Source organism: Cupressus sempervirens, chromosome 6 (assembly GCF_028749045.1).
Source record: "Cupressus sempervirens isolate cs-2001-9-10 chromosome 6, ASM2874904v1, whole genome shotgun sequence".
Classification (NCBI taxonomy): Eukaryota; Viridiplantae; Streptophyta; class Pinopsida; order Cupressales; family Cupressaceae; genus Cupressus; species Cupressus sempervirens.
In genome coordinates this window covers 673,310,979-673,335,885 of record NC_143123.1, presented here as the reverse complement: position 1 = coordinate 673,335,885, position 24,907 = coordinate 673,310,979, and the positions used below count along the sequence as shown (strand labels likewise).

At 37.4% G+C, this 24,907-nt stretch overlaps 1 protein-coding gene across 1 annotated transcript in view; it reads right to left on the bottom strand.

Moving 5' to 3' along the window:
• The window catches only part of LOC149553981 (indole-3-acetaldehyde oxidase-like), a 222,127-nt gene that overhangs the window by 103,635 nt on the left and 93,585 nt on the right, over positions 1–24,907 (bottom strand). Inside the window, exon 6 of the mRNA XM_089789312.1 lies at positions 15,001–15,969. Coding sequence (XP_089645438.1) covers positions 15,001–15,969 — 969 coding nt within the window. The remainder of the gene's footprint in view (positions 1–15,000; positions 15,970–24,907) is intronic.

Here is a 24,907-nt window from a genome sequence, read left to right as displayed (position 1 = left end):
TATCTCAGCTCTTGGATGCATAGATTTGTATTCAATCCACCAACTAGTGACCACCTAGATGCTAATATGAATTATCAAAGCTTTTGATCCAGTACTCAGATGCCAAAATGAATTATCAAAACTTTCTAGCCAACACCCAGATGTCAAAATGAATTATAAAAACATTTTATCCAATACCCAGATGCCAAAATGAATTATCAAAACTTTTTAGCCAGTACCTAGAAGCTGAAATGAATTATCAAGACTTTTGCTGAAATCTGTTGTGACAATTTCTCACAAACCCTACAGGCTGGCAGGATGTCAGCTCTAATACCACTAAAAGATCCCTGATTGATCTCTTCTATTGATCTGCTGTAATTTTATATTTTTAAATTTGTTTTTCCTGTTTATTAAAATTTTCTTGCAAAACTAGACTGAAGTTGCAGAAGGATTTGATTGTTTTATATTTTTGATGATTTTTCAATAAGTTATAACAGAAGTACAATAACATGAACCAATTCTGAAAAGGTATTCCAAATACATTTAAAGCAAAGTCGCTTCAAGTAGATTTTCTTGAATATGCACCTAATATATAACCAGACGAGAATTACAATAATATCCAGATGATTACAACCAAGAATTAAGCCAACTTGAAGGCGTGAAGGTGAAATATGGATCCAGAAGGAAGCTACGGCTAGAATCCAACTCTAATGCTACATGTGGGAAGGAATATGGCTGCCAGATGTTGTCGTACAGCTATAAAGTGCCCACACGTGAATAGAATGCCCAAACCCCAACTAAAGTCTGACTCAATACTGCATTCCCCAAAAGAAACAATGCACAATCTCCAAGATGCTTCTAACTGCAACGAATCCAAACCACTGTTTTGGGGGCTACGTCCCAAACAGGCAAAGAAAGTGGATTTGGCATCCCAAGTGCTGAAAGCTCAATCAGAGCCCAAATCACAAATCCAAGATGTAATATATCAATAATGCCTTCAAACTTTGTCTTTATCTCCTTATAACCCACCAAACTTAGCTCGAACCCTAAAAGTGTCTCCATGTGGCGTTGGGTTATAAAATAATATATTTCTCATTTTTAAAGTGGTTGAGTATCCAGAAAATGACCTTTTTCCCAATAGAAAGAAATTCGTTCACCAAAATGCTCTAAGTCAAAAGAGAAATATTTAGAAAAGTTCAAGACCTTTCCTTTCCAACGAGCTATTACACCAAGGGATAAGCAATCCAGATGAGGCAAAAAACCCCTTATTACTCCAAAATGGCTATAACTTAGCCTTATTTAAATTATTAAAATGCTAACTTAGGAGAATATTTTAAAATATATTAAAATATTTCCCAAATAGCGAACTGATAGCCAAAACACCTCTACAAGGTGAAATTGAACTCGTCACTTCCTGTGACTGATGCTGGATAATCTAAAATAGCTGACAGTCTCATCCCTCAAAATTAGGGATACTCCTTAAAAATAGGAACATCTCTAAATCTCCCAAAACTGAAACCATAGAATGATCTCGTAGAGACTCAAGACTATAACCCATCTCCACCTCCTAAAATGTAGGAAACTCCTCCTACAATTATGGAACTACTCTCAACTGCCCTCCTACTGTCTAAAACTCCAGATCTGAACACTGTATACCCTGACTAAGTCTCTAAACACCATTGCCAACCTACGAGACTCCCTAATATGCTAATTCATACGTCCTGCTAGATAGAGCTAAAAGAGGGGACATGACATGGAATCATTTAGACAACTCATCAACCTTGATCTCATGAAACCTATCATCAAGCATGAGTCAATCATACAAAGTCAAATCACTCACAAAATGTACTAGATCAATTTAACATGTAACTCTTGGTTATATTGTCAAATTAAATATTGGGAATTGAACAATTCATATAAGAAAATCTAAAGGTTCCTAGAAATCTAATGAATCAAGTGGAAATCATAATTGCTTGAGGACAACCAATTTCAAGGGGGTAGGATTGTAATATCCCCTCCCTGAGACAAAAAGAAATCCAAATAATAAGTAATAATAAGATATACAAACCTATCCAAATGTTAAAAGTTTGTTATTCAAGAAAATATGGACGAAGACATAAGTTGAGTCTTCAAATACAATCACCAACTATAAATAGAAGACATAATCAATAATACCGAATATCAGTAATACAATCATTTAAATTCTTAAGACACACTAAAGTTAATCTTCATATTACTAATTAATATATTGGTTAGGAGTTGATTAAACAAATACATAATCTCTAAAATAAAACCAATACTAAATAAATAAAAGAAAGGAAATAAAACTTAAATAATAATAATAATATATTAATATCATCAATAATGAAAGGGACGTTCTTAGTAAAATAATAATATTCATTAAACTAAGGATATGTCGGTGGTATATGTTTAAGGATGCAACTATCCAAATTGACAAACCCACCATATTTAAAGAGGGTCGAGCAAGAATTACAAGGCCCGAGAAAAAGGTCTATATATGCCTACCTTCACTCTGCCCGATGATGACATGTCATCATGCAAGGCTCTGCACGTGGATTACAAGGAATGAGAGAAGTACTCAGAACAATATCAACCTTTACTGCTGAGAGCAAAACAAATAAAACTATGGAATGAAATATATAAACCTACGATCACTTTGAAACAAACATAACCAAACCAATTAGAAAGAAAGCAATTGAAAAAAAACTGAACACAAGAGGAGAAGCCACGTGGAAAGCAATGCCACATTTGCATCGAGTAATCCGATAAATCCACTCAGCGATAATTTTGCGATATGAAACAAGGTTCGAGCATTGGAACTAAGCGGAGGGTGAGGAAACGTGGACCCTGCGCCTTGGGTCAAGGAAATATATGATGTGAACATTAATTGTATTTGAATAATTTATTATTTGTAATGGTGAATATTTGATTAAGATTATTTGAATTATGAATATTTGAATATAATCATTTGAATATAATTTTAAATATAAGGAATTGTGGATATTCAAATGATATCATTTTAATGAGACAATTAATGACATTCCTCATGTAAGGGATATTTCATCCTTAGTGTCAGTCCATGGGACTCACATCATGGAGAATAATGAAATCCCTATCATGGGGTATGTGAAGCATTAAGGTCTCCATCTGACTACCATGACTAGGATCAATAGATGATCTCCATGTGCTAGAATATTCTGATGATGTCAACATATGCATATGTGATTGGCCTTGGATAAAAGATGTACCATCCAAGAAGAACCTTAATGGGAGCGCTCAATGAGAAGACAGCAAAATAGCTAAGGATTAGGTAGCCTGATCCAGAGACGTCATTAAGGTTGGGGTTTAATTAAAGGGTAGAATAGTATAGTTAGTTCTGTTGTTATTATATTTTGACATTTATTTTGTGTGTATTACTTGTCCCAAAGACAACCCTAATAGTGGGGGCATTACAGAGAGCTTTTTCTTTTAGCATCAATATATTTTTCTCCATTTCACTTATCGAGATATTTTAAAAATCATTGACAATGTTTCCATTTTAAGATAGTGACTATGTTCTATGGCGTTTCAAGGATGGTGACCTAGGGAGGGAATAGTAACCCAATCAGTTATAACTTAATCAAACATTAATTTCATTCACAATTCAAAGGTTTGACATTTCGTCAAACACTTGGCATGCATCATGTTGGCTCTGATTTTTTGTTTGGCACTGATTTCTTATGATGATATTGATGCATATAAAAAGGAAGTTATTATGGAATTGTGAAATGAAAGTATTTCTCTCAACACAAGGATAGATAATTAGCTTAAAAGCAATCATTCTGAAGTTTTATTAAAATCAACAATGGCTGCAATGATGTAAATTATTACAAGAAATGAACCCGTCCAACATATAGTTCATAGAATGATTGCAGCAGACTTCAACTTACGCACTCTCCTTATACCAGCAAACAAAATTTGCAATGTTTGGATGTGTAGATTAAACACCAACAATGAGAGCAGGACTTCTAAATGCAACTGCAGTTCCTTGGAAATTCCAAATGCAGATCTAAATGTTGAATGCAGACCCTCCGACTGTGAATGCGGACTATAATAGAACAATCTCGAGCCTCAAACCTGTAACCATAGCCCATAAGCCTCAAACATGTAACTGTAGCCCATAAGCAAGTCAACGTAGGTATAAGAATTTATGGCAGCAGTCACAAATATCCAAACCCCCCCCACCTCCCAACACCCCCAATCAGATTTTCTTCCGCACTTAATCAATTCTCAAAAACAATTAGCAATAGAAGAGAAGCTGGGGCAAATTACTATACTTCAGCAGTAATTTGCAATTCCAATTCCCAAAATAATTTTCAGACTTCACAATTCTCAGCCAAATTCAAGATAATAATAAATAATGACTTCCAGCAATAGTAAGAACAGTAGAAAGACAAGACAATTCCTCAAAATTAGTATGCAATACCTCAACTATGAATTACCTGATACTTCTCCAATCCAGACCCTTATACTTCAGCAAGGGCACAAACCACAAACTTAGAATTGTCACAAAGACAACAAAGGCAAATAGATAATCAAATAATCAGATACTTTCCTCATCAAATGTCCTCACATTTATAATCTTCAAATGGCACCAGTTTCCCAAAAGAACTCCACTTAAGAAGCTTTCTCTTCTCTACACAACATTAAAATATAATAAAGTGCCATTAATATAATTTATTAATTGCTTTTGGCTCCAAAAATGACCTTTTCTACTATAACTTAATATTCTGAAATGCAATGCCACTATTTCTCGTTCCCATGATTTAAAACTTTTCGTCCCGGTTCCAACAAGCTATGATACTGAAGTGACCAACAAACAACACCAACAAAAATAGCAACCTCAGCGTATTTAGATGAATAATAATAATAATAATTCACCCATCTTGCAAAAACAACTGAAGAAGCGTCAGAATCGAAATCTGACAACACCAAAGTGATCCTGATGATGAATTATGATGAATGAACCAAACAGGGTGACTTACTATAAATAGACGCTCCCTCCAAGATTCTTGGAGCTCAAACTGGAAGCCCAAAATAAAAACTATGAGCACCCTCCAACTCCTCTAACTCATCTAAGCTCATCGGAACCAACAGATTGACTTACTATAAATAGTAAGTCCCTCAAATAGAGCCAAAACACACCATAGGCTATTGGAAAGCCTATAACCACACAATTGAGACCCTCAAATCCCATTGTCAGCTCACGAGGGTCGCGATGGTGAACTAACCTGTCCAACTACGAGAACCTGGTAAAAATGGGAATGTTACAGTCCTCCCTCTCTTAGATTGTTTTTCCCCAAGCAATTCTACAGCAAAATGAACATCACAATCGCCCTAGATCCCAAAGGTAGAACTACGTACTATTCGTGTTGTGTATAAGAAACTCCTGTGGCATCAGCACCTAGATAAATGATATGAATGACAAAATCATCTGGAAACTGACTATAGACGCTGATGGTGATGACAACCCATCGGAACTCAATCCAACAGAAATACCAACTTTGTCCACACCTGAGTCCCCATCAAACTAATACTCACACCCAACTGCATTGTGGAGATGGTAACAACCATAGGTAACTAAAACACTACCACCAACTCCAACATCTGCCAAATTGTCCCGAGTGTGTAGATACTGCAAGGGGTCTAATTTGCAGTTATCAATCCCATCTGCAAAAGATGGTGCTAACTCATCCCATAATGGACGGCATGAAACTAGAGCCAACCCACACCCACGTGAAACCAAATCCTCTACCTGTGGGTCAAAAGAAAAATGATGAGCACTCATCATAGTGTAATGCAGATAAAAACTCTCAATCTCTATCAAGGGCTCATCATCATCAAACTGGGAATCAGAAGATGGCTCCAATCTTTGACTCTGAACTATTGGTCAAGCAGGATCCTGGGCAACCCTCTCAGCAAACCCAACCTCAAAATCCCTGTGGGGAAGCATAGTAGACAGAGTCTTTACAATCTTTCCCACCAACCTCTGAATAGCACAAGAGCCTCGGATTAGAGTACCCTCAGACACTCTGTATGAATCCTCCCTCACATCTGAACTCTCCAATAGATACTCCATGAAGGACTCTGTGCAGTAGAAATTATAAGAGGAAGCATTAACCTACTCCCCTACGACCCACAGCTGATCCCTCTGAAAATGTGGCACTACCATCCGTCTAATGGTACCAATTGTATGAAATGAAGAAATAGGTCTGCTTCCAGTAGAAGGAAGCAAATCACCATGAGAGCTCATCTCCCCTGATGCTCTCACCTCCTCTATACCTACTACACCCATATGCTAGACGGATGTGTTGACCACATCATCACGTCCCTCATCCCCAATCGTGGAAGCAAACTCACCACCAACCACAATATGTAACTGAACAAGGTTTGGGGCTAATGTTGACTGTACCCACTCTAACTCCACAGTAACCTCATCCAACTATGACTGTGACTCTTGAAGAGCCAACTGAGTATACTAAAGAGAGTCCAAAGTCACCTCAAGCTCCTGGGTAAGCTCAGCTACCTCCTCTTTCCCTAACAACGTCTCATAACAAGTACTACCCCACTCCAGAAGGTAATCCCTGTCAGCAACTAACTGAGAGTAACTATGCTTCCAGATCTTGATAGCCTCTCGAAGCATATGAACCCCTACTAAGGAAAGGCTACTATCACCGTGCTCATCTAACATAGGAGCACCCCAGCCAAATGTAGCTAGCATCTGATGAATAGCATCATAATGCTCAAGAGCTGAAGAAATGTCACTATCACTCACCTTCATCTGACAAGTCACATGATGCCTTTGTAACCCCTGCCTCCTATGCAAGTTCTTTGTCTCACTAATTGCATTGTGATAGGAAACTAAATCAGAACTACCCACCACAAGATCACTCATTGCATGTGTGCTATTGACCTTGCACAACTCTGCATTCGAGATACAACTACCATGTACCTCAGTCAACTCATCTAAAGAAATGGAAGCCCTCACAATATCAATATCTCCACATGTCTCAGCTTCCACCTCAAAGGTTAGATTTTATAAACACTGATCCTAGGACCCATCCAAAACCTCCTCGTAGTCATCAGTTGATACCTGGCAAGGGATATCGTAACCGATGCAACTCATAGCATCATCAAATATACCATCACATGTGTCCATACTATATGCATCCACATCTACTAACTCCACTATAACATACAAATCACCAACATCACAACTGGGTGACTCCATACACTCATTAGTCCCATTTGAGGAAGCAGTTGCCTCCTATACTAGAGCAATACTATGATAACTCATACAAATCTCCATAATAATCTTCTCCTCGAGAGAGCTAGAAGTGTCAATAGTAACAACTGCATCAACTTTCTCTGCACTAGCTACAACTCTGGGAGCCTCAACTTGCTGAAGCTCAATGACGCTATCCACCAAGGGTACTGACACGTCTACTGATCTCTGCGAAATGAGTACATCATTAATATTGCGGATGGGACTAGCAAGTGGCGTACTAAATATAGGTACATAAGCATTATGGACACCTATCAGGCAAAACTCAAGCTTCCTTCTCTGCAACCTCGATGTCCACCTTCTAAAGGTGGAAACCATATACCTCGCTGCCCTCTCAACTGTCATGGGATCCGATAAGCTCTCTGCCAACCTCTGTTGATGAAGCTTCAATTTCTCCAAAGTCTCCTGCAAGGCATTCAATTTTACGCTAACTTCCTCATTACTCCTTTGACTTCTAGAACTACCAATCCTATGTCTGTCCATAGCTGGAGAATATAAAGTGCTGGTCACTCTAGAAATCAAATCTGAAAATCTTCAAAGTTAGCACCGAACAAAATAAAGACTAAGCCCAATTCCTGCAGGCTGGCAGGAAACCGCTCCGATACCACTGTAGTAACCCAACTGGTTATAACTTAATCAAACATTAATTTCTTTCACAATTCAAAGGTTTGACATTTCGTCAAACACTTGGCATGCATCCTATTGGCTTTGATTTTTGTTTGACAATGATTTCTTATGATGATATTGATGCATATAAAAAGGAAGTTAACATGGAATTCTGAAATGAAAGTATTTCTCTCAACACAAGGATAGATAATTAGCTCAAAAGCAATTATTCTGAAGTTTTATTAAAATCAACAATGGTTGCAATGATGTAAATTATTACAAGAAATGAGCCTATCCAATGCATAGTTCGTAGAATGATTGCAGAAGACTTCAAATTATGCACTGTCCTTATACCAGCAGACCCAATTTGCAATGTCTGGATGTGTAGATTAAACACCAACAATGAGAGTAGACCTTATAAATGTAACTACAGTTCCTTGGAAATTCCAAATGTAGATCTAAATGTTGAATGCAGACCCTCCGACTGTGAATGCAAACTATAATAGAACAATCTGAAGCCTCAAACATGTAACCGTAGCCCATAAGCAAGTCAACGTAAGTATAAGAATTTATGGCAGTAGTCACAAAAATCCAAACCCCCCCCCCGCCCAATCAGATTTTCTTCAACACTTAATCACTTCTCAAAAACAATTAGCAATAGAAGAGAAGCTAGGGCAAATTACTATACTCCAGTAGTAATTTGCAATTCCAATTCCCAAAATAACTTTTAGACTTACACAACTCTCAGCCAAATTCAAGATAATAATAAATAATGACTTCTAGCAACAGTAAGAACAGTAGGAAGACAAAACAATTCCTCAAAATTAATTCACAATACCTCAGTTGTGATTACCTGGTACTTCTCCAATCCAGACCCTTATACTTTAGCAAGGGCACAAACCACAAACTCAGAATTGTCATAAAGACAACAAAGGCAAATAGATAATCAAATAATCGGATACTTTTCTCATCAAATGTCCTCACATTTATAATCTTCAAATGGCACCAGTTTCCCAGAAGAACTCAAGAGGCTTTCTCTACACAATATTAAAATATAATAAAGTGCCATTAATATAATTTATTAATTGTTTTTGGCTCCAAAAATGACCTTTTTCCACTATAACTTAATATTCTGACACGTAAGGCCACTGTTTCTCGTTCCCATGATTTAATACTTTTCGTCCCGGTTCCAACAAGCTATGATACTGAGGTAACCAACAAACAACACCATCAAAAATAGCAACCTCAGCGTATTTAGATGAATAATAATAATAATTCACCTATCTTATGAAAACAACTGAAGAAGCGTCAAAATCGAAATCTGACAACACCAAAGTGATCCTAATGATGAATGAACCAAATGGGGTGTCTTACTATAAATAGATGCTCCCTCCAAGATTCTTCGAGCTCAAACTGGAAGCCCGAAATAAAAATTGAGAGCATCATCCAACTCCTCTAACTCAACTGAGCTCATCGGAACCAACAAATTGACTTACTGTAAATAGTAAGTCCCTCAAACAAAGCCAAAACACACAATAGGCTATTGGAAAGCCTATAACCACACAATCGAGACCCTCAAATCCCACTGTCAGCTCACGAGGGTCGCGATGCTGAACTGACTTGGCCAACTGTAGGAATCTGCTAAAAATGGGGACATTACACAGGGGATGCATTTCTAGGATGTTTCCTACATAACTAAAAATAGGGGATGACGATATACAAATTTTTAAAATATATGAGTGTGTGTGTGAATTTTTAAAAATAAGACATTATAGATAGAGAGAGGGAAAAAGAGAGAGGTATGTCAATAATTAATAACACAAGACAATATGCAAATAAATCACTGATTCACAAGTTACAACATTAGTAGAACAACATAAATGATAATAACAGCAATATACATCAATATAACAACATTCTAACATGTATTTGGAAGTCTCAAACATCAAAATATAACAAGTTAGAGGTACAGCCTATATGAAAATTTAAACATTCTAATCACAAATTTTATAGTCAAATCTTTTCCCATGCCAACTTCATTTGAATTTTATTGTCTGCAAACACGAATTGCAACCTTGTGAGCTCCCACATTGCCACTTTGGCTAAAAGAAATTTTAGATAAGGGTTTTTTTTGGTTTTTTAATGCTAAAATCACCCAAACATGCGAGTGACACTTCTTCATTTTGGGGACGAATAAAGGAAGGTTTCAGACATCCCCTAGGTATTTTGTCATCCCCAAATGTCAAGGGACATTTCCTTCCATTTCCAGCAGTTTTTTGAAATCACAAATGGGAGGGAGATGTCCCTTTTTCATTCTACTATTACCAATACATTTTGGAATGGAAAGGAGTACCCTAGGGACATTAAACATGCCTCCATGTAACATAGGATAGTGTAACAATTTTCCCTTTTATGGGAAAATTGGGTAGTGTTTTTCCTTCTACCACAATGTAATATCCCCATTTTTGGCGAGCTCCTGCAGTCGATGGAGTCAGTTCATCATAGTGACCCTCGTCAGCTGACAATGAGATTTGAGGGTCTTAGTAGAGGACATATTGTTTTTAGTAAGTCAAATTTGGACACTTGTCATATTTGGCAGTGCAGCTAGTGATGCTGGCAGTTGGTCATCACCTACAGTGGATGGGGGCTATTAATTGTGTGAGCTCATATTTATTTATTAATTATTAAAGTTATATTATTTTAATGGCACTTCATAATTATTATATGTTATAAAGTGATGTTGTGTTGTTGAAGCTTTTTGAGTGGAGTTTCGTTTGGGAAACAAGTGCCTTTTGGAGATTAAATATGAGCTCATTGTGAAGGAAAAAACCATCCGATTATCTGATTAGTTATTTTCATTTGTTGTCTTTGTGAGAATTTATGAGGTTGAATTTTTTGTGCCCTTGCTGAAGTATAAAGGTTTTATTCTAAGTTTGTCTTGCAATTTTCTACTAAAGTAAAAGCAAATTGTTGGACTGTGTTTACTGTAGCTAAGAAGTAGAGAATTCTGAGAATAAGTCAAGTACTAATTATTGAGTATTTCTACTATTTCATCTATTGCTGGGAGACTACATTGTGTGTGAATTGAGTTGCTATTACTCAGATGCTGATTCGTGGGCGTCAGGGGTGGCTTCCGCATCGGAGGCGGACGGATGCGTGATACACTCGGATGCCCTGCGCGTGCTGGCCGGAAGCCAGCCGCAGGCAGCCAAATGCGCATGGAAGCTTCCACGTGCATTCGGCTGCCTACGGCTGGCTTCCGGCCAGCACCCACAGGGCATCCGGGCGCATCCGCGGGCCCAGCGCCGGCTAAGCCCAAAAAACAAATAAAAAACAATATTTTTTAACTTAAATTTGCATTAAGACATGTGATGGAAAGCATTTTTAAAGTGTTTTTTCTCTATGAAACCCTAAAACAACCCTAGAAGTCAATATAGAAGCATTCACAAAAGTCATTTCAGAACTTTTTTTGCACTTACAGCCACTCCTTCATTGTGAAGCTAAGTTCAACATTTTCGAAGAAGATCGATCGAAGAGGGAGAGATAGCTTTCTCAAAGAAGTTTAAACCATTCAAGGTAAGTGATCAGTCCTTTTCTTGAGTATTTAGATGAATTTTTTTGAGTTTTTGATCATTTTTTTCAAGTTCTTGAAGATTTTTTTAAAGTTTTTTTTCAATTTTTTTTTTTTGAAAGATATGTAGAAGCAACTTTGGGTATCTATCTAGGTGGTTTTTCTCACTTCTTTCCACTTGTATGCATGATAATTGATGTTCATAGTTGTTAGGAACTAATTAAAATTTATTTATTTTCTTATAAAATAGGTTGCAAAAAACTAGGCAAGAATGGATACCAGTAGTAGTGCTAGTCAAAGTTCAGTGAGGGGCCAAGGAGGGGAAGGGACTGATAATTTCAAAATTGATGTAGGTTCTCCTTTGTGGAGACATACAACACAGATATCACAGGTTTCAGGAGGTGGCTCATACTATTGGAAGTGCAATTATTGTCAAAGTAACAAAGGAAAACCTTTCAATAGCTCATATTCCAGAGTGAAGCTTCATTTTATGGGCCCTGCTGGCAAAGGATTTGGAATGTGCAAAGGCAAAAATGGTACAAGGATGACTAGTGCAGAAATACTTTCATTTGTAAGAGAACAAGAAGCTGCTGATGCATTGATCAATAGATCAAAAAAAGCTACTATCAAGGTCCTTCCTCAAAGAGCAAGCTACAGACACCCACTGAACCAATTGCATCCTCCCAACACCCATTCTTGCAAGTACCTATGCCAAGAGAGGATGAGGAAGAACTGGAAATTTGAACCCGCAAAAGAGGCCCATTGCACACCGCATTTAAAATGGAGGCAAGAGACCGCGCTGATGAAGCTATTGCACGTTGCCTCTATGCGAATGGGCTTCCTTTCAACTTGGTGAGATCGCCATATTTCTTGCATTTCTTTGCACATATATATATATATATATATATATCCTCACGCATCCACATCCAAAAAAAAAAAATCCCCGCATCCCCAATCCGCTTCCGGAATCCACTTCGGAATCCGCATCCGAATCGGTAACTTAGGTTGCTAACATTCTAGCAGTCTTGAGGGATTTGAATCTGCACATTGGCTTTGAGAAGTTATTGTGCAAGTTGTATTGTAGACTGAATTTTGTTTTGAATACCTTACATTCTCTGGTTGGAGCTCGACCTGATTGCCAGTGGGTTGTCCCATTACCAGGCAGTGATTTATCAATTGCAGGGCTGCAACTATTCTAGGAGGACCATCGTTGCATTTTATGGGCTTGTGAAGCAATTTCCAGGTCTGCAACCACCTTACAAACCCTGTATTTTCTCCTGTTGAAGGCTGTGACTTCATTTTCTGAGCCAGCGTTTGGGTTGGAGGGCTGAGTCTGGACTATTAGAGACCTGTGATTCTCTGTAAGGGGGGCTGCAATTGTTTTGGAGACCTGCATTCACTCCTTGATGACCTGCATACGATTGGAAGGTGGTGAATTTAATTTCAGACTGCAGCATGGGTTGGGAAATTGGCCATTGCTCAATACACAGGTTCCTTAGTTTACAGTTCATGGGGACACATTATAATCTCAGAGAATAACACTTCATCTTAATTTTCATTGTATGGTAGCAGCATTGGTTTTAAGTAAAAAGACATTGCAATTACTCTACTGTTCAAATATTGATTATTGTTGAAGTTTGTCAATCCAATATTTCAGTATTTGGAAATTGAATAAGTGCACAAGTTTGAGTTGATTGAATTGTTGGTTATTCAAAACTTCGTATTCATATTTCTATGATTGAAAGAATGGGAAAGAAAGGAATTTGCTAAATTTTATCGGTCAGATTAGTCTGGTTATTGTTAGTTGACATAGTTCTGAATAACCCACTATCATTCATCAGCATAGTGCCCGAAATTCTTGTGGAATTCATATATTCAGTAAGTGAAGGCAGATTGGGGTTATTACACACAATGCTGATGGATCTTTTTAGATCTTCTTTGTGATATCTTAGTTCTTGAGAAACGACAGATCTGAAATTTTAGTTTAGTGGGATACTACTCCATAAGGAGGCTGTAACTTTCTCCATGAAGCAAGCCCTATGTTAAACGACCTATTGGCTGGATGGGTAAGAATTTTTTTGTTTCTATGGAAGGGAGCATTTAGGATGGGATGCAAGAAAAGAACAAGGGTAAGGAAAGAATATTGGATGTTATATTTAATATAGATCACAAACAAAGTGTTTCTATCAAAGAGGTCAACCATTTAAATGGAGCACTTAGCGTTTCAATAAACTATCAAGTTCTCATTACCTGGTATAAATTCAACTCTAAAGCCTGGGTCATACTCTTAAACATGGAAGAAATATTAACTTGTACAGACAGCAATAGTGTTCCCTGTAGTGGAGTTCATCAAAAAGACTGAATGCACACAGAGATATCATCAACTTTTCTTCAAAAAGAGGAAATTTTTAAGAATACCTTTCCTTTTGCAGTTAAATCTCAGGGTCAAGCTGAACACAAAAGAAATGTTTCAAGAAATGAAATATAAATTCCAAATCAAATCACACACTCACCTCTAATACAGAAAAAGGATGAATTGTACAGACAATTAATTGAAAGACGTGATTTAAACCAAAACTCAATACATCTTGATGATAAAACTATGTTCTAGCCAATGATTGAATATTTGATATTGATAACATCTACTTCCTCCAAATCCAGATGAGGAAATGATAGATTTGATTTCAATTTATGAAATTTTGATGAGATGAATAAATGGCCAAGATTCGGTCTTGAATTATGTGTTTGTCCCCATTCATGGCGGAGTGGATGTGGAGAGGTGGCAGCCATTAACCATTTTCATGGAGGCAGTTATCCAGTTATCTCATTCAACTAAGCAGTTAACTTTGTTAATTGATGAGTTCAGTTAATTGATTTGATTGAATTGTTAACTGAATTTTGATTGATTTGTTAATTATGTGGATTGATTATTGGGTAGAAATCATAATTATTATTAAAAAATTGTAGACAATAAATATTTGAATATTTTTAAGAAACAATTTATTTGAATAATAATAATAATAAATTACTTGACAAAGGCAATTAATTATGGTAAGATAAATCATTCTAATAAGTGGAAGAATTATATTGTTGGGCGTTGGGATAGCAACAGTGGTACAAAGATGAGCAGATATGAGATTCACTCAAAATCAGTCAAAGACATAAATCTTCAAGGATATAAAATTAGGAGTTTAAGTAGATCTCTTAATCAATGCTAAAAGTTGCTTGTGCAATCAACAAAATTCAATCCCTTGTTAAATGACAATGGTGGTTTGTACAATAAACAACTTCCTGTTTAAATGGGTCACGCTAAGCTAGGAGAGCAATGGACCAAAACTAGAAATGATGATAGAAAAGAATTCATCCTATGTATAGAAAATTATAAAGTTAAACAGAAGAATTAGCATTATACAATCGTGAGTTGGAGAAGAAATGTTCATTTCCTAACATTTTTATAGCTAGTATCTTTTATGCTTAGACTTATAAGTTACAAGCATACCTGAAAAATTAAATCCATCCACGAGAAACCATTTGGATTGCTCTTCATTAAGAGAGTCTGAACAGGGTGAAGTCTTTCAACTAATATGTCACAAGCATTTCGAACTGCTTCACAGCTTTCCTCAGATGTGGTGCTTCCACCTGTAATTCCTCCATATGCTAAGCTGATGGTATCGGACTGAAATAATCTAACTTTTTCCATGATATCTCCACTTAAACCTGGCCTTAACTGACCAAGAGCATATGCTGTCATCTGCTTTACCTTAGTCCAAATTCCCTGACCTAGCTCAACTCCTCCCACCTCTACAGCAACAGAGCCGTCTTCAAATATGCTTACTCTTGCTGGTCTGGAAGAAAGCCTTACATGGTAAAAGCATGGTACCAAGGATAAGCCTCTTTTAAACCATCGATTAGTGGCATTAAACTCTCTAATATTCTCCATTCTCTCATAAAATGATGCAGACTGCTTTAGTTTCTCCCATATTGAAGGCAATGTATAAGTAACAGGACTCTCCACAGAAGATCCATAGAAGAGCTTGGCACTTTCAAGTGTGTGAATGTTCTTCTCTCTTACAACAACTGAGTCTAAGCCTAGAATTGAGGCAACATGCTCAATAATGGTTTCAGCAAAGAAAGATCCCTGTGTTTCTCCAGGGCCCCTCATTGCAGACTTGGTTGGTAGATTTGTTTTACATACTTTATAGTCAAATGAAAAAGTTCCCCAGTTGTATTTTTTTAATGAATTAATTATAAGAGAGGGGAGCAAAGGGCTAGCATCAACTGTAAATCCTGAATCAATGAATAAATCCACATGCAAAGCTGTAATTTTACCATCATTTTTTAACCCAACTGTATAGTTTGCCTTGATAGAGTGCCGTCCACCACTCATAATCATGTCTGTTTTACGATCAAGGTACATTCGGACAGGACGCTTTAATTTGTATGCAGCCAATGCACATGAAACTGCAACCTGAAAATGTTAAAGGAGAAATCGAGTTCAATACAATATATACTTAGAAGGAAAGCATGGTACAATCTGTGTGGAAGTATACTAGAGGTTCACTCAAAACAAAAATAAAAAGCAAATTCTGTTCTCTCTCTAAAATAAAGTATTCTAATTAAATTTGAGGGGCCACAAAATTCTGAAATCCAACAAGGTGACTAAAAAGTAGAAATTGAGTAGTTAACATAAAACTATTCATGCATTTTCAATCCAATGGCATTAGGTCTTTTGTGCAAGAAAAGGCTGTGGTGAAACTTGATGGGATTATATTTGTCATTGTCTGGCCAGCATGACTGTAAACACATTCAAAAAAATGTCTTCTTCCTATAAACCTTTAAGACAAATTGTAGTTATTTGAATTTCATTATAGATTGCTTTAGCAAATCCTTTATGCAGCAATCAATATTGCTTGAACCGTGAAACATATTAGCATGCTCCATTGGAACAAGATTTTCCAAAGTGCTTCTAATTTTTTCAATTTAAGTTCCTAATCATATCTTTATTAAAGTGAACCTTATCACAGATCATATTCTGGCTTAAATATGTTGTATAATCATTGGCAAGACCAATAGTAACCAAGGCAAAGCAGATATAGACCTCATCTCACCCAGTGCTCCGGCCATGTTCAGTAAAGTACAACACAACAGTCCCCATGGTAAAGCCACTAGAGAATGGATTGAAGATATTCATGCCAAACGTCTATTAGTTTAAAAGCAAATCAAAAGTTATATGACAATTGATTATTTTACAGAAGAAAGTTCTTTATGAAATTTGGATTAAATTAAGATAAACCAGTGGGACAAAGTTATTGTAGAGTTGGCAAATATAGTTATTATATACTAATTCTATCTCAAAAAAGGTCCTGATAGATCAGAACATGTGATCTGAAGCTCTGAAGTGGAGAGGACAACTTCTCAAACATTGCATCGATTACATGAACAAAACTGTGAAAAAAATGCAACAAAGTTCATGCAGAAATAATAATTAGCTAATATTGTTGCTTATAGGCTTGAGAAGAATAAAGACGAGGATGTTGTTGAAGATCGGTAGCTGTAGGAGCTATCTGCGTGCCTATGATGCCCTAAGTATCATCTTTGAGATATTTGCTATGCATACCCTGCTGCTTTAACTAATCCTTTCTTATATGATCAGGCATGCTGTGTGATATCCCTGTCAAATGAAATATAGATAAATAATAAATCAATAAAATAATAATATAGTAATGATTTATTGTAATCATACTAAATATTGCATAATATATTACTTTTTAAATATGAGAATTAAATATATAAAGTAAATATATTATTCAATAGTATTAAAAGTTATATATATATATATATATATATATATATATATATATATATATATATATATATATATATATATATATATATATATAAACCATAAATATAGTTTATATTATTATTAATATAATATATGTTATGTTATTAATATATAATCAATATAATTATATTTTATTGATATAATATAATTATTTTTACGAAAGGACATTACTCTAAAAATGGAAAGCTATATATATATATATATATATATATATATATATATATATATATATATATATATATATATAACCATTGTGAGATCCATCATTCAGATATAGAGAAATACGGAAAATATTTCATTAGAGTTCTACAAGAAACAAATTGAGAAATATTAAACTTAAGTCCCAATAAGGGACATTACAATTGGTATCAGAGCAGATTTTCCTGCTATCCTGTGAAAAATACATCTTAAACATGAAAAGAACTGCAATTGCACTGCATAAAAGAAGAGCCAAGAGATGGGTTGAATAAAAATAAGCTAAGATACTGTTGCTAGCAAAAAATGGAGGTGGAAGCTGATATAGACAGATACCTGGAGGCGAACAGATGCCATATGGGGATGCCACCCACAGGAACCCAGATGCGAATGAATTTTGTCTGTGTCCAGGTGCTTATGGATGGCATCCGTGGGGCACCCACATGGCATCTAAGCACATCCACGGGCTGATGCCCAAAAAAGGTTTTTTCAAAAAAATGCCATTTTCACTTAAACACATTAAAAACATGTGCTCATTTGCCTTTTAATATAATTTTTGCCAAACCCTAAAACAACCCTAATAGTGATATTATTTTGTCCATCTCTAATAGTGCGCAAGGTTTCCCTCACTTCCCGTTCTTGATCATTAGCATCTAGAGCCATTTGAGTGACCTGTCTGTTCAACCTGTATGCTCGTCTCAAAGGTTAGCTCCACATCAACTATATAACTGTCCTCAATATCAATCTGGTCTAAAGATCCTGCTTGTTCAGGTCGAATGTGTCTAAAATTATATGGCTCCCTATTCGTGCCTATCTAACATTTTCCCTGTTTTATCCAGCCTGCAATTCCAATAATTTACCCACAAGTTGGCAAGTCTTGTGGTTCTGATACCACTGTAATAAGTTGACTTGAACTGGACTTTCTAATGCTTTATTTTTCTCACGGTAATATTGTCAGACAGTTTTCTTGTAATTTTCTTAGAGAGGCAAAAACAATTCATTTTAAATATAAAGAACATTCTACATTATTGATCATTACTAAGAACATCCAACTTAACACAAACTCCTACCTAAGCACTCAACACATTCAACTTTCAAAAATTGTTACGTATATCAGACTTGTTTTCAAAATATTACTTCAATATAAAGCCAACTAAAGATGTGTTGTAGACCTTTTATAAATGCGTGCAACTTCAGTATCAAAGACGGCTTCAGTTCACACAAACACCTCCCCAAAGATGGTGTATGAAAGCCAACAACTAGTTGGTGGGTCTCATTGCCACTAGTTCTTCCCACATCCTCTTATGTATTGCAAACTTAGCAAACGACCCCTTCCCGAATATTAATCTCGCGTGCAATAGCCAATACTTGTCCTCTAGAGTTGACGTTTGGGCCTACGACTTTCCTAAATCCCTCCGATGGTATGTTGGTGTTGCTTACTGGAGTGATCAGAACTGCTAATTATACCCTGTTGTGCATTCATCCAACTATAACGTGACTAGTGGAAAATGTTGTTGAAACCTCCGGCCTGGTATTGGTGTCATTCATATCCCACAATCTCTGCTATGCTACGCATGGGTGTTGATCCCAAAGTAACCACTATCCTCTTACCGATAATGACTCGACCTCCTCGGTTCGGTCTCTGTGTTTATACTGATATCATCCTTTGCTGCTAGATTAATAAACATACGGCTTTCCAGCTAGTATCAAGAACGTACAAGTGCTTCTACTGCTGACTGATTTATTCTTGGCTGTAGCCTTGATTGAACAATGTAGTACACCGCAATTTACATACCTGAACTTAGGTGTAATCTTCAAAGAGATACTGGGGCTACATCCAGTGTCCCAATTTTTCCTTAAGGGATTTCGTCCTTAAGAAATCGAGTCACATTTAAGCAACCAATTCCGTCTTTCAATATGTTGGTATATTTCATGGTGTCAATCCCAAGAAAGCTCATTGCTTTTATAACCTCAATATGAGGGGGAGCACAAACAACTAGGAAATGTGGGATAAAAACCATATTCGTCTTTTAGTCACTTAAGTTACTTTTGTTATAAAAATGACTTGAAGTCATAAAATAACTTTATAAATCCACTTTCTAAAATAATGTGACTTAACTATAGAAAAGCTCCTCAGACTTTAATATTTCCCCAAACGAAACCAAATAAATTCCTATGACTAGCTAGCATCCTCTAGATTAATGTCGTTAGCCTATCCAAATGGAAAGATAGACCAACAAGGCACTATAAAGGTCTAGCGCAAAGAAGGAGACATTATAGTCCTCCCAACTCAATTCAATACGCAATTAGCTAGGAGCTTCCCGAGATTGCTTGCCCTCGAGCAATCTCAATGTCGGATGTTGCAGGATTGATTCACCCTCCCAGGTGACATCCTCATAGGGAAAATCCTTCCAATGAACTAAATACTCCTTGATGGATCTGTTATGCAGCTCCCTCTCTTTGATCTCAACCACCTTAGCTGGAACCAAAACTAGTTTCCCTTCCACATCAAGTGGGGGCAATCCAACTGAAGGCACTATCTGCTGACTAATCACCTTCTTAAGGCAAGACACGTGAAAAACATTATAGATGCTACTGTCACCTAGCAATTCTAGCTCATGAGCAACCTCACCAACCCTCCTGGAAATGCGATAGGGGCCATAAAATCTAGGCTGAAACTTTTTGGATCCACTCTTCTTCAAGGAGCTCTGCTTGTAAGGCTGGAGGTGAAGGTAAACCATGTCACCTAACTCAAAACTTTGCTCTGTCCAACGGCAATCAGCGTACATCTTTTGTTGATTCTAAGCCTGTAGGATGTTCTCCCTAAGAGATCTGAGAATGTTCTGTTGGTCCTATATCCAATCTCCAACTAGGGGTGTATTGTTGTCCTAAAAGGCCAAATCTACGAATGAGAGTGGCTCGCTACCATAGAGAGCTCGAAATAGTGTCATTCAGATGGACATATGATAGGAGTTGTAGTAGTACTCCCCCAAATACAACCATTTAACCCAGGCTCTTTGTTGCCCCGCTACATAGTTCCGGAGATAACCCTCCACCCATTTATTTACTATCTCAGTGTGCTCGTCCATTTGTGGGTGGTAACTCGTACTAGGTGTCAATTTTGTACCTGCCAATCTAAATAATTTCTGCCAAAAAGTGTTGATAAATTTGCTATCTCTGTCGCTCACAATAATCCAAGGTAGGCCATGTAAACGAAAAACCTCTCAAAAAAACAATTCAGCTACATGAGAGGCCGACCAGTCTGCTACTATATCATAGAAATAAGCAAACTTAATCAATTTGTCCACAACTGCCCTGAACTCTCGACAAAACCTGTAATAAAGTCCATGGAGATACCTTCCCATTTCTATGCTAGAATAGGAAGAGACTGTAATAATCCGGCTGGAAACTTGTGCTCTAACTTGTTTTGCTGACAAGTCTGGCATTCTCTGACATTCTGAAGGACATCGTCCTTGAAGCCCTTCCATGAAAACCTTTCTTTGACCTATCTATAGGTTTTGAAAAAACCTGGGTGTTCGATTGATGGCACATAATTAAGGGCATTCATAATTTTTAACTTGAGCTTAGACTCAGGCACAAAGTAGATCCTATCTTTATAAAAAATAATATCATCGATTAACTTGTACTCGTTGTCCTAGAGTTGCCCATCCATGATCTGACAAGCTTGAGTATTCTTAGAATACTCAACCAATAACTGGGACTTCCAATTCATTGATATTTCAGAGATGGCACAACACTCTGCTACTAGAGGTCTCCTGGAAAGAGAATCAACAACTATATTGTTCTTACCCTTGACATACTCAATATCAAAATCATAGGCCTGAATCTTGTTGACCCACTTTTGTTGTCTTTCATTCAGATCCTTCTATTCTAAGAAATATTGCATGTTGTTGTGTTCCGTCTTAACCGTGCATTTGCCACCCACCAAGTACTGTCTAAACTTGGTTAAGGCGTGCATAATGGCTAGCATCTCCTTGTCATGGGTGGAGTACAATCTCTCACTATCATTGAACTTATGGCTCTCATAAGCTATCGGATGCCTATCTTGCATTAGAATTGTGCCAATTGCATTTCCTAAAGCATCACACTCTAAGACAACAGAGCGAGAGAAGTCGAGAAGTGTTAGAACAGGACATGTGCTCATCACCTTCTTGAGCCTATCAAAGACTACCTCTGCATCAACTGTCCACCTGATGCCCCTCTCCATGTGAGATCGATAAGGGGAGCTGATGTCTGAGAGAAGCCTCTAGCGAACCTCCTGTAATAAGAGCAAAGACTGAGGAAGCCTCTCAAATCTGATACATTCCTCGGAGGTGGCCAATCTAGGATTGCTTGTATCTTTTCCTGGTGTACCTTAACCCCATATGCACCAATCACGTATCCAAGGTAAAGAATCTTAGTCAATCCAAACTCACACTTCAACTCCTTCGCAAACAATGAATGCTCCTCCATAATGCTAAGTACCTCATCTAGGTGAGGCAAATGCTCCTCCCAAGTCCTGCTAAAAAACAGGATATCATCAAAAAATACTAGCACTCTCTTGCGCAACTGCTTTTTAAAAATATGGTTCATGCATAACTAAAATGTGGCAGGTGCATTGGCGAGCCCAAATGGCATTACCAAAAACTCATAGTGTCTGTAGTGGCATCTGAAAGCTGTCTTATTTAACGTCCTCCTCACGAACACATATTTGATGCTATCTAGATTGAAGATCTATCTTTGAGAAATAGACTACCCCATGTAGCTCGTCTAATAACTCATCAATGCAAGGAATAGGGTACCTATTCTTAATGGTCCTCTTGTTGAGAGTACGATAATCAATACACATGCAAAGAGTACCATCCTTCTTTCTCACCAAAACCACTGATGAAGAAAAAGGGCTAGAACTAGGTCTGATGTGTCCCATCTCTAAGAGTTCCTTAATCATTTTTTTTATTTCCTCTTTATAGTGCCTAGGGTGACGATAAGGGGTAGTAATGAAGGGCTTAGCGCTCTCTTCTAACTCGACGATATGCTCAAACTCTCTATATGGGGGAATACTCGGAGGTATGTCTTCAAAAACTCTATTGTGCTTATCAAGCACAGGCTGAATGTCATAGTGAAACTATTGTCTTGAGCCTATTGTAGCCTTAGAGGAGATGAAACAATGTGTCACCCACTCAATATCATCATGGCTCATAATAGCCTCCATCTTGTGAGCTGAAATCACTCTGGGTTCACCCTCTGGCATGGCCTTGAGAATCACCTGTCAACCACCCTGTAAGAATTCTAGCTGCATCTTACCATGATCAACTGTATACCTGCCGATAGTCTATAACCATTGCCTTCCCAATATGGCATCTAACCCATCCAAATCAACAACATAAAAATCTGCCTCTAGAATGAATCAAAAGCCTCGGCACTTTCCCTATGCACCTCAATCTATCACCTCCTGCTACTTTAACTTCAAACTTGGGTATATCATCAACCTGTAACCTTCTCTTCGAGACCCATCGTGTGCTTATGAAATTATGTGATGCACTTGTATCTAAGAGGCACACAATACATAACCCTCTAACTACGCCCTTCAAACGAAAGAGGTGACCAGTGGGATCGCTAGAAAGGAAGGCTATAATAGGGGACTGAATTCTTTCTTCCTCTCTTTAAGAGGTTGCTCCTCACTTTCTTCCTCATTGCTGCCATCAACATTGTTGCCTCCCTGCTGCTCATCCTCCTCTTCTGAAAGAGCCTTGACATAATGTATTTTACCCTCACCAAGTCACCTATAATCTAGTGTCCACGGCTCCCTACAAGTGAAGCATAGCTTCTTCCTCCTCAATTCATTTTGTGTCTCAAAGTCCAACCTTGGGGAGGAAGTCTTATGCTGATTCTTGTTCTTCTCGATCAAAGTAGACCCCTTATAAGGTTTCTTAGGAGGATGTAGTATCGAAGAAGGTGAGTCTAGATCATGTGCGATCTTAATAGCATCAACCAAGGTGTCTAGTTTAAGGACCTTGACCAAACCTCTAAATCTGTCCTGTAAGCCCTCTATGCACAGCATTACCTTACACTTTTCTGTCATATTCGGAACCATAACCGAGATCCGTTGAAACTCATCAATGAAGTCATCTAAAGATCCACCCTGTCACAACTGTGTCAAATCCATGTAGTAGACCTCAATGTCCTTCCTATCAAAATGAGTGATCAGATTAGAGCTTAAAGTCTTGTAAGATGTAATGAGACCATGATCCTAGGTGACTAGCCCATGATGTCACCAACCATATGCTGATCCCTCTAAATGCATTGTGGAAAATTTAATAGCTTTTGTTTTCGACATGGGTTTGAGTTTCAGGAATGTGTCTAACTTGTGAATCTAAGCACTAGCAGATGTCTTACTACTGCCATCCAAATTGGGGAGGGATAACTTGTTCATGGCGTGCTTCAAGTCTATATTATGTGCCCTAGACCTCCTATCCTGTTGTGTCCTCTCTGCTCCCTTTTTTGATACATGTATTAAATAACAGTCAAATTCTACTTAACCGAATCAAGGAACAGATCCCACTCATCATACATAGCCATAACATTATCCGGAAGTAAGCTTGTTGCTGCAAGTTGGGCTACCTCTTCCTCAACATTATTCTTAGTGAAAATGGGCATCAATGGCCTGTCAATGTTTCGTGTGGAGGCCCTAGCAGCCCGGGGTGATCCTACCACATTACCACCTCCACTGTGATGACTCGATGCTCTCTTGTGTATCATGGCTAGCTCTTGCATAGTACCTGTAAGTTGCTAAAGTGTCGTAGCGATATTATTCTATCTCTAATAGCGCGCAAGGTTTCCCTAACTTCCCGTTCCTGGTCATTAGCATCTTGAGCCATTTGAGTGGCATGTACCTGTTCAACTTGTATGCTCGTCTCAAAGGTTAGCTCCTCATCAATTGTATAACAGTCCTCAATATCAATCTGGTCTGAAGATCCTGCCTCTTCAGGTCGGATGTGTCTAAAATTATATGGCTCATTATTCATGCCTATCTGACATTTTTCTTGTTTTATCCAGCCTGCAACTCCAATAGTTTACCCACAAGTTGGTAAGTCTTGTGGCTCTAATACCACTATAATAAGCTGACTTGAACTGGATTTTCTAATGCTTTATTTTTCTCACAATATTATTGTCAGACAATTTTCTTGTAATGTTTTAAAGTAATTTGTTTAGAGAATGGCAACAAAAATTCATTTTAAATATAAGAACATTCTACATTATTGATCACTACTAACAACATCCAACTTAACACAAACTCCTACCTAAGCACCCAACGCATTCAACTTTCAGAAATTGTTACGTATATCAGACCTATATTCATAATATT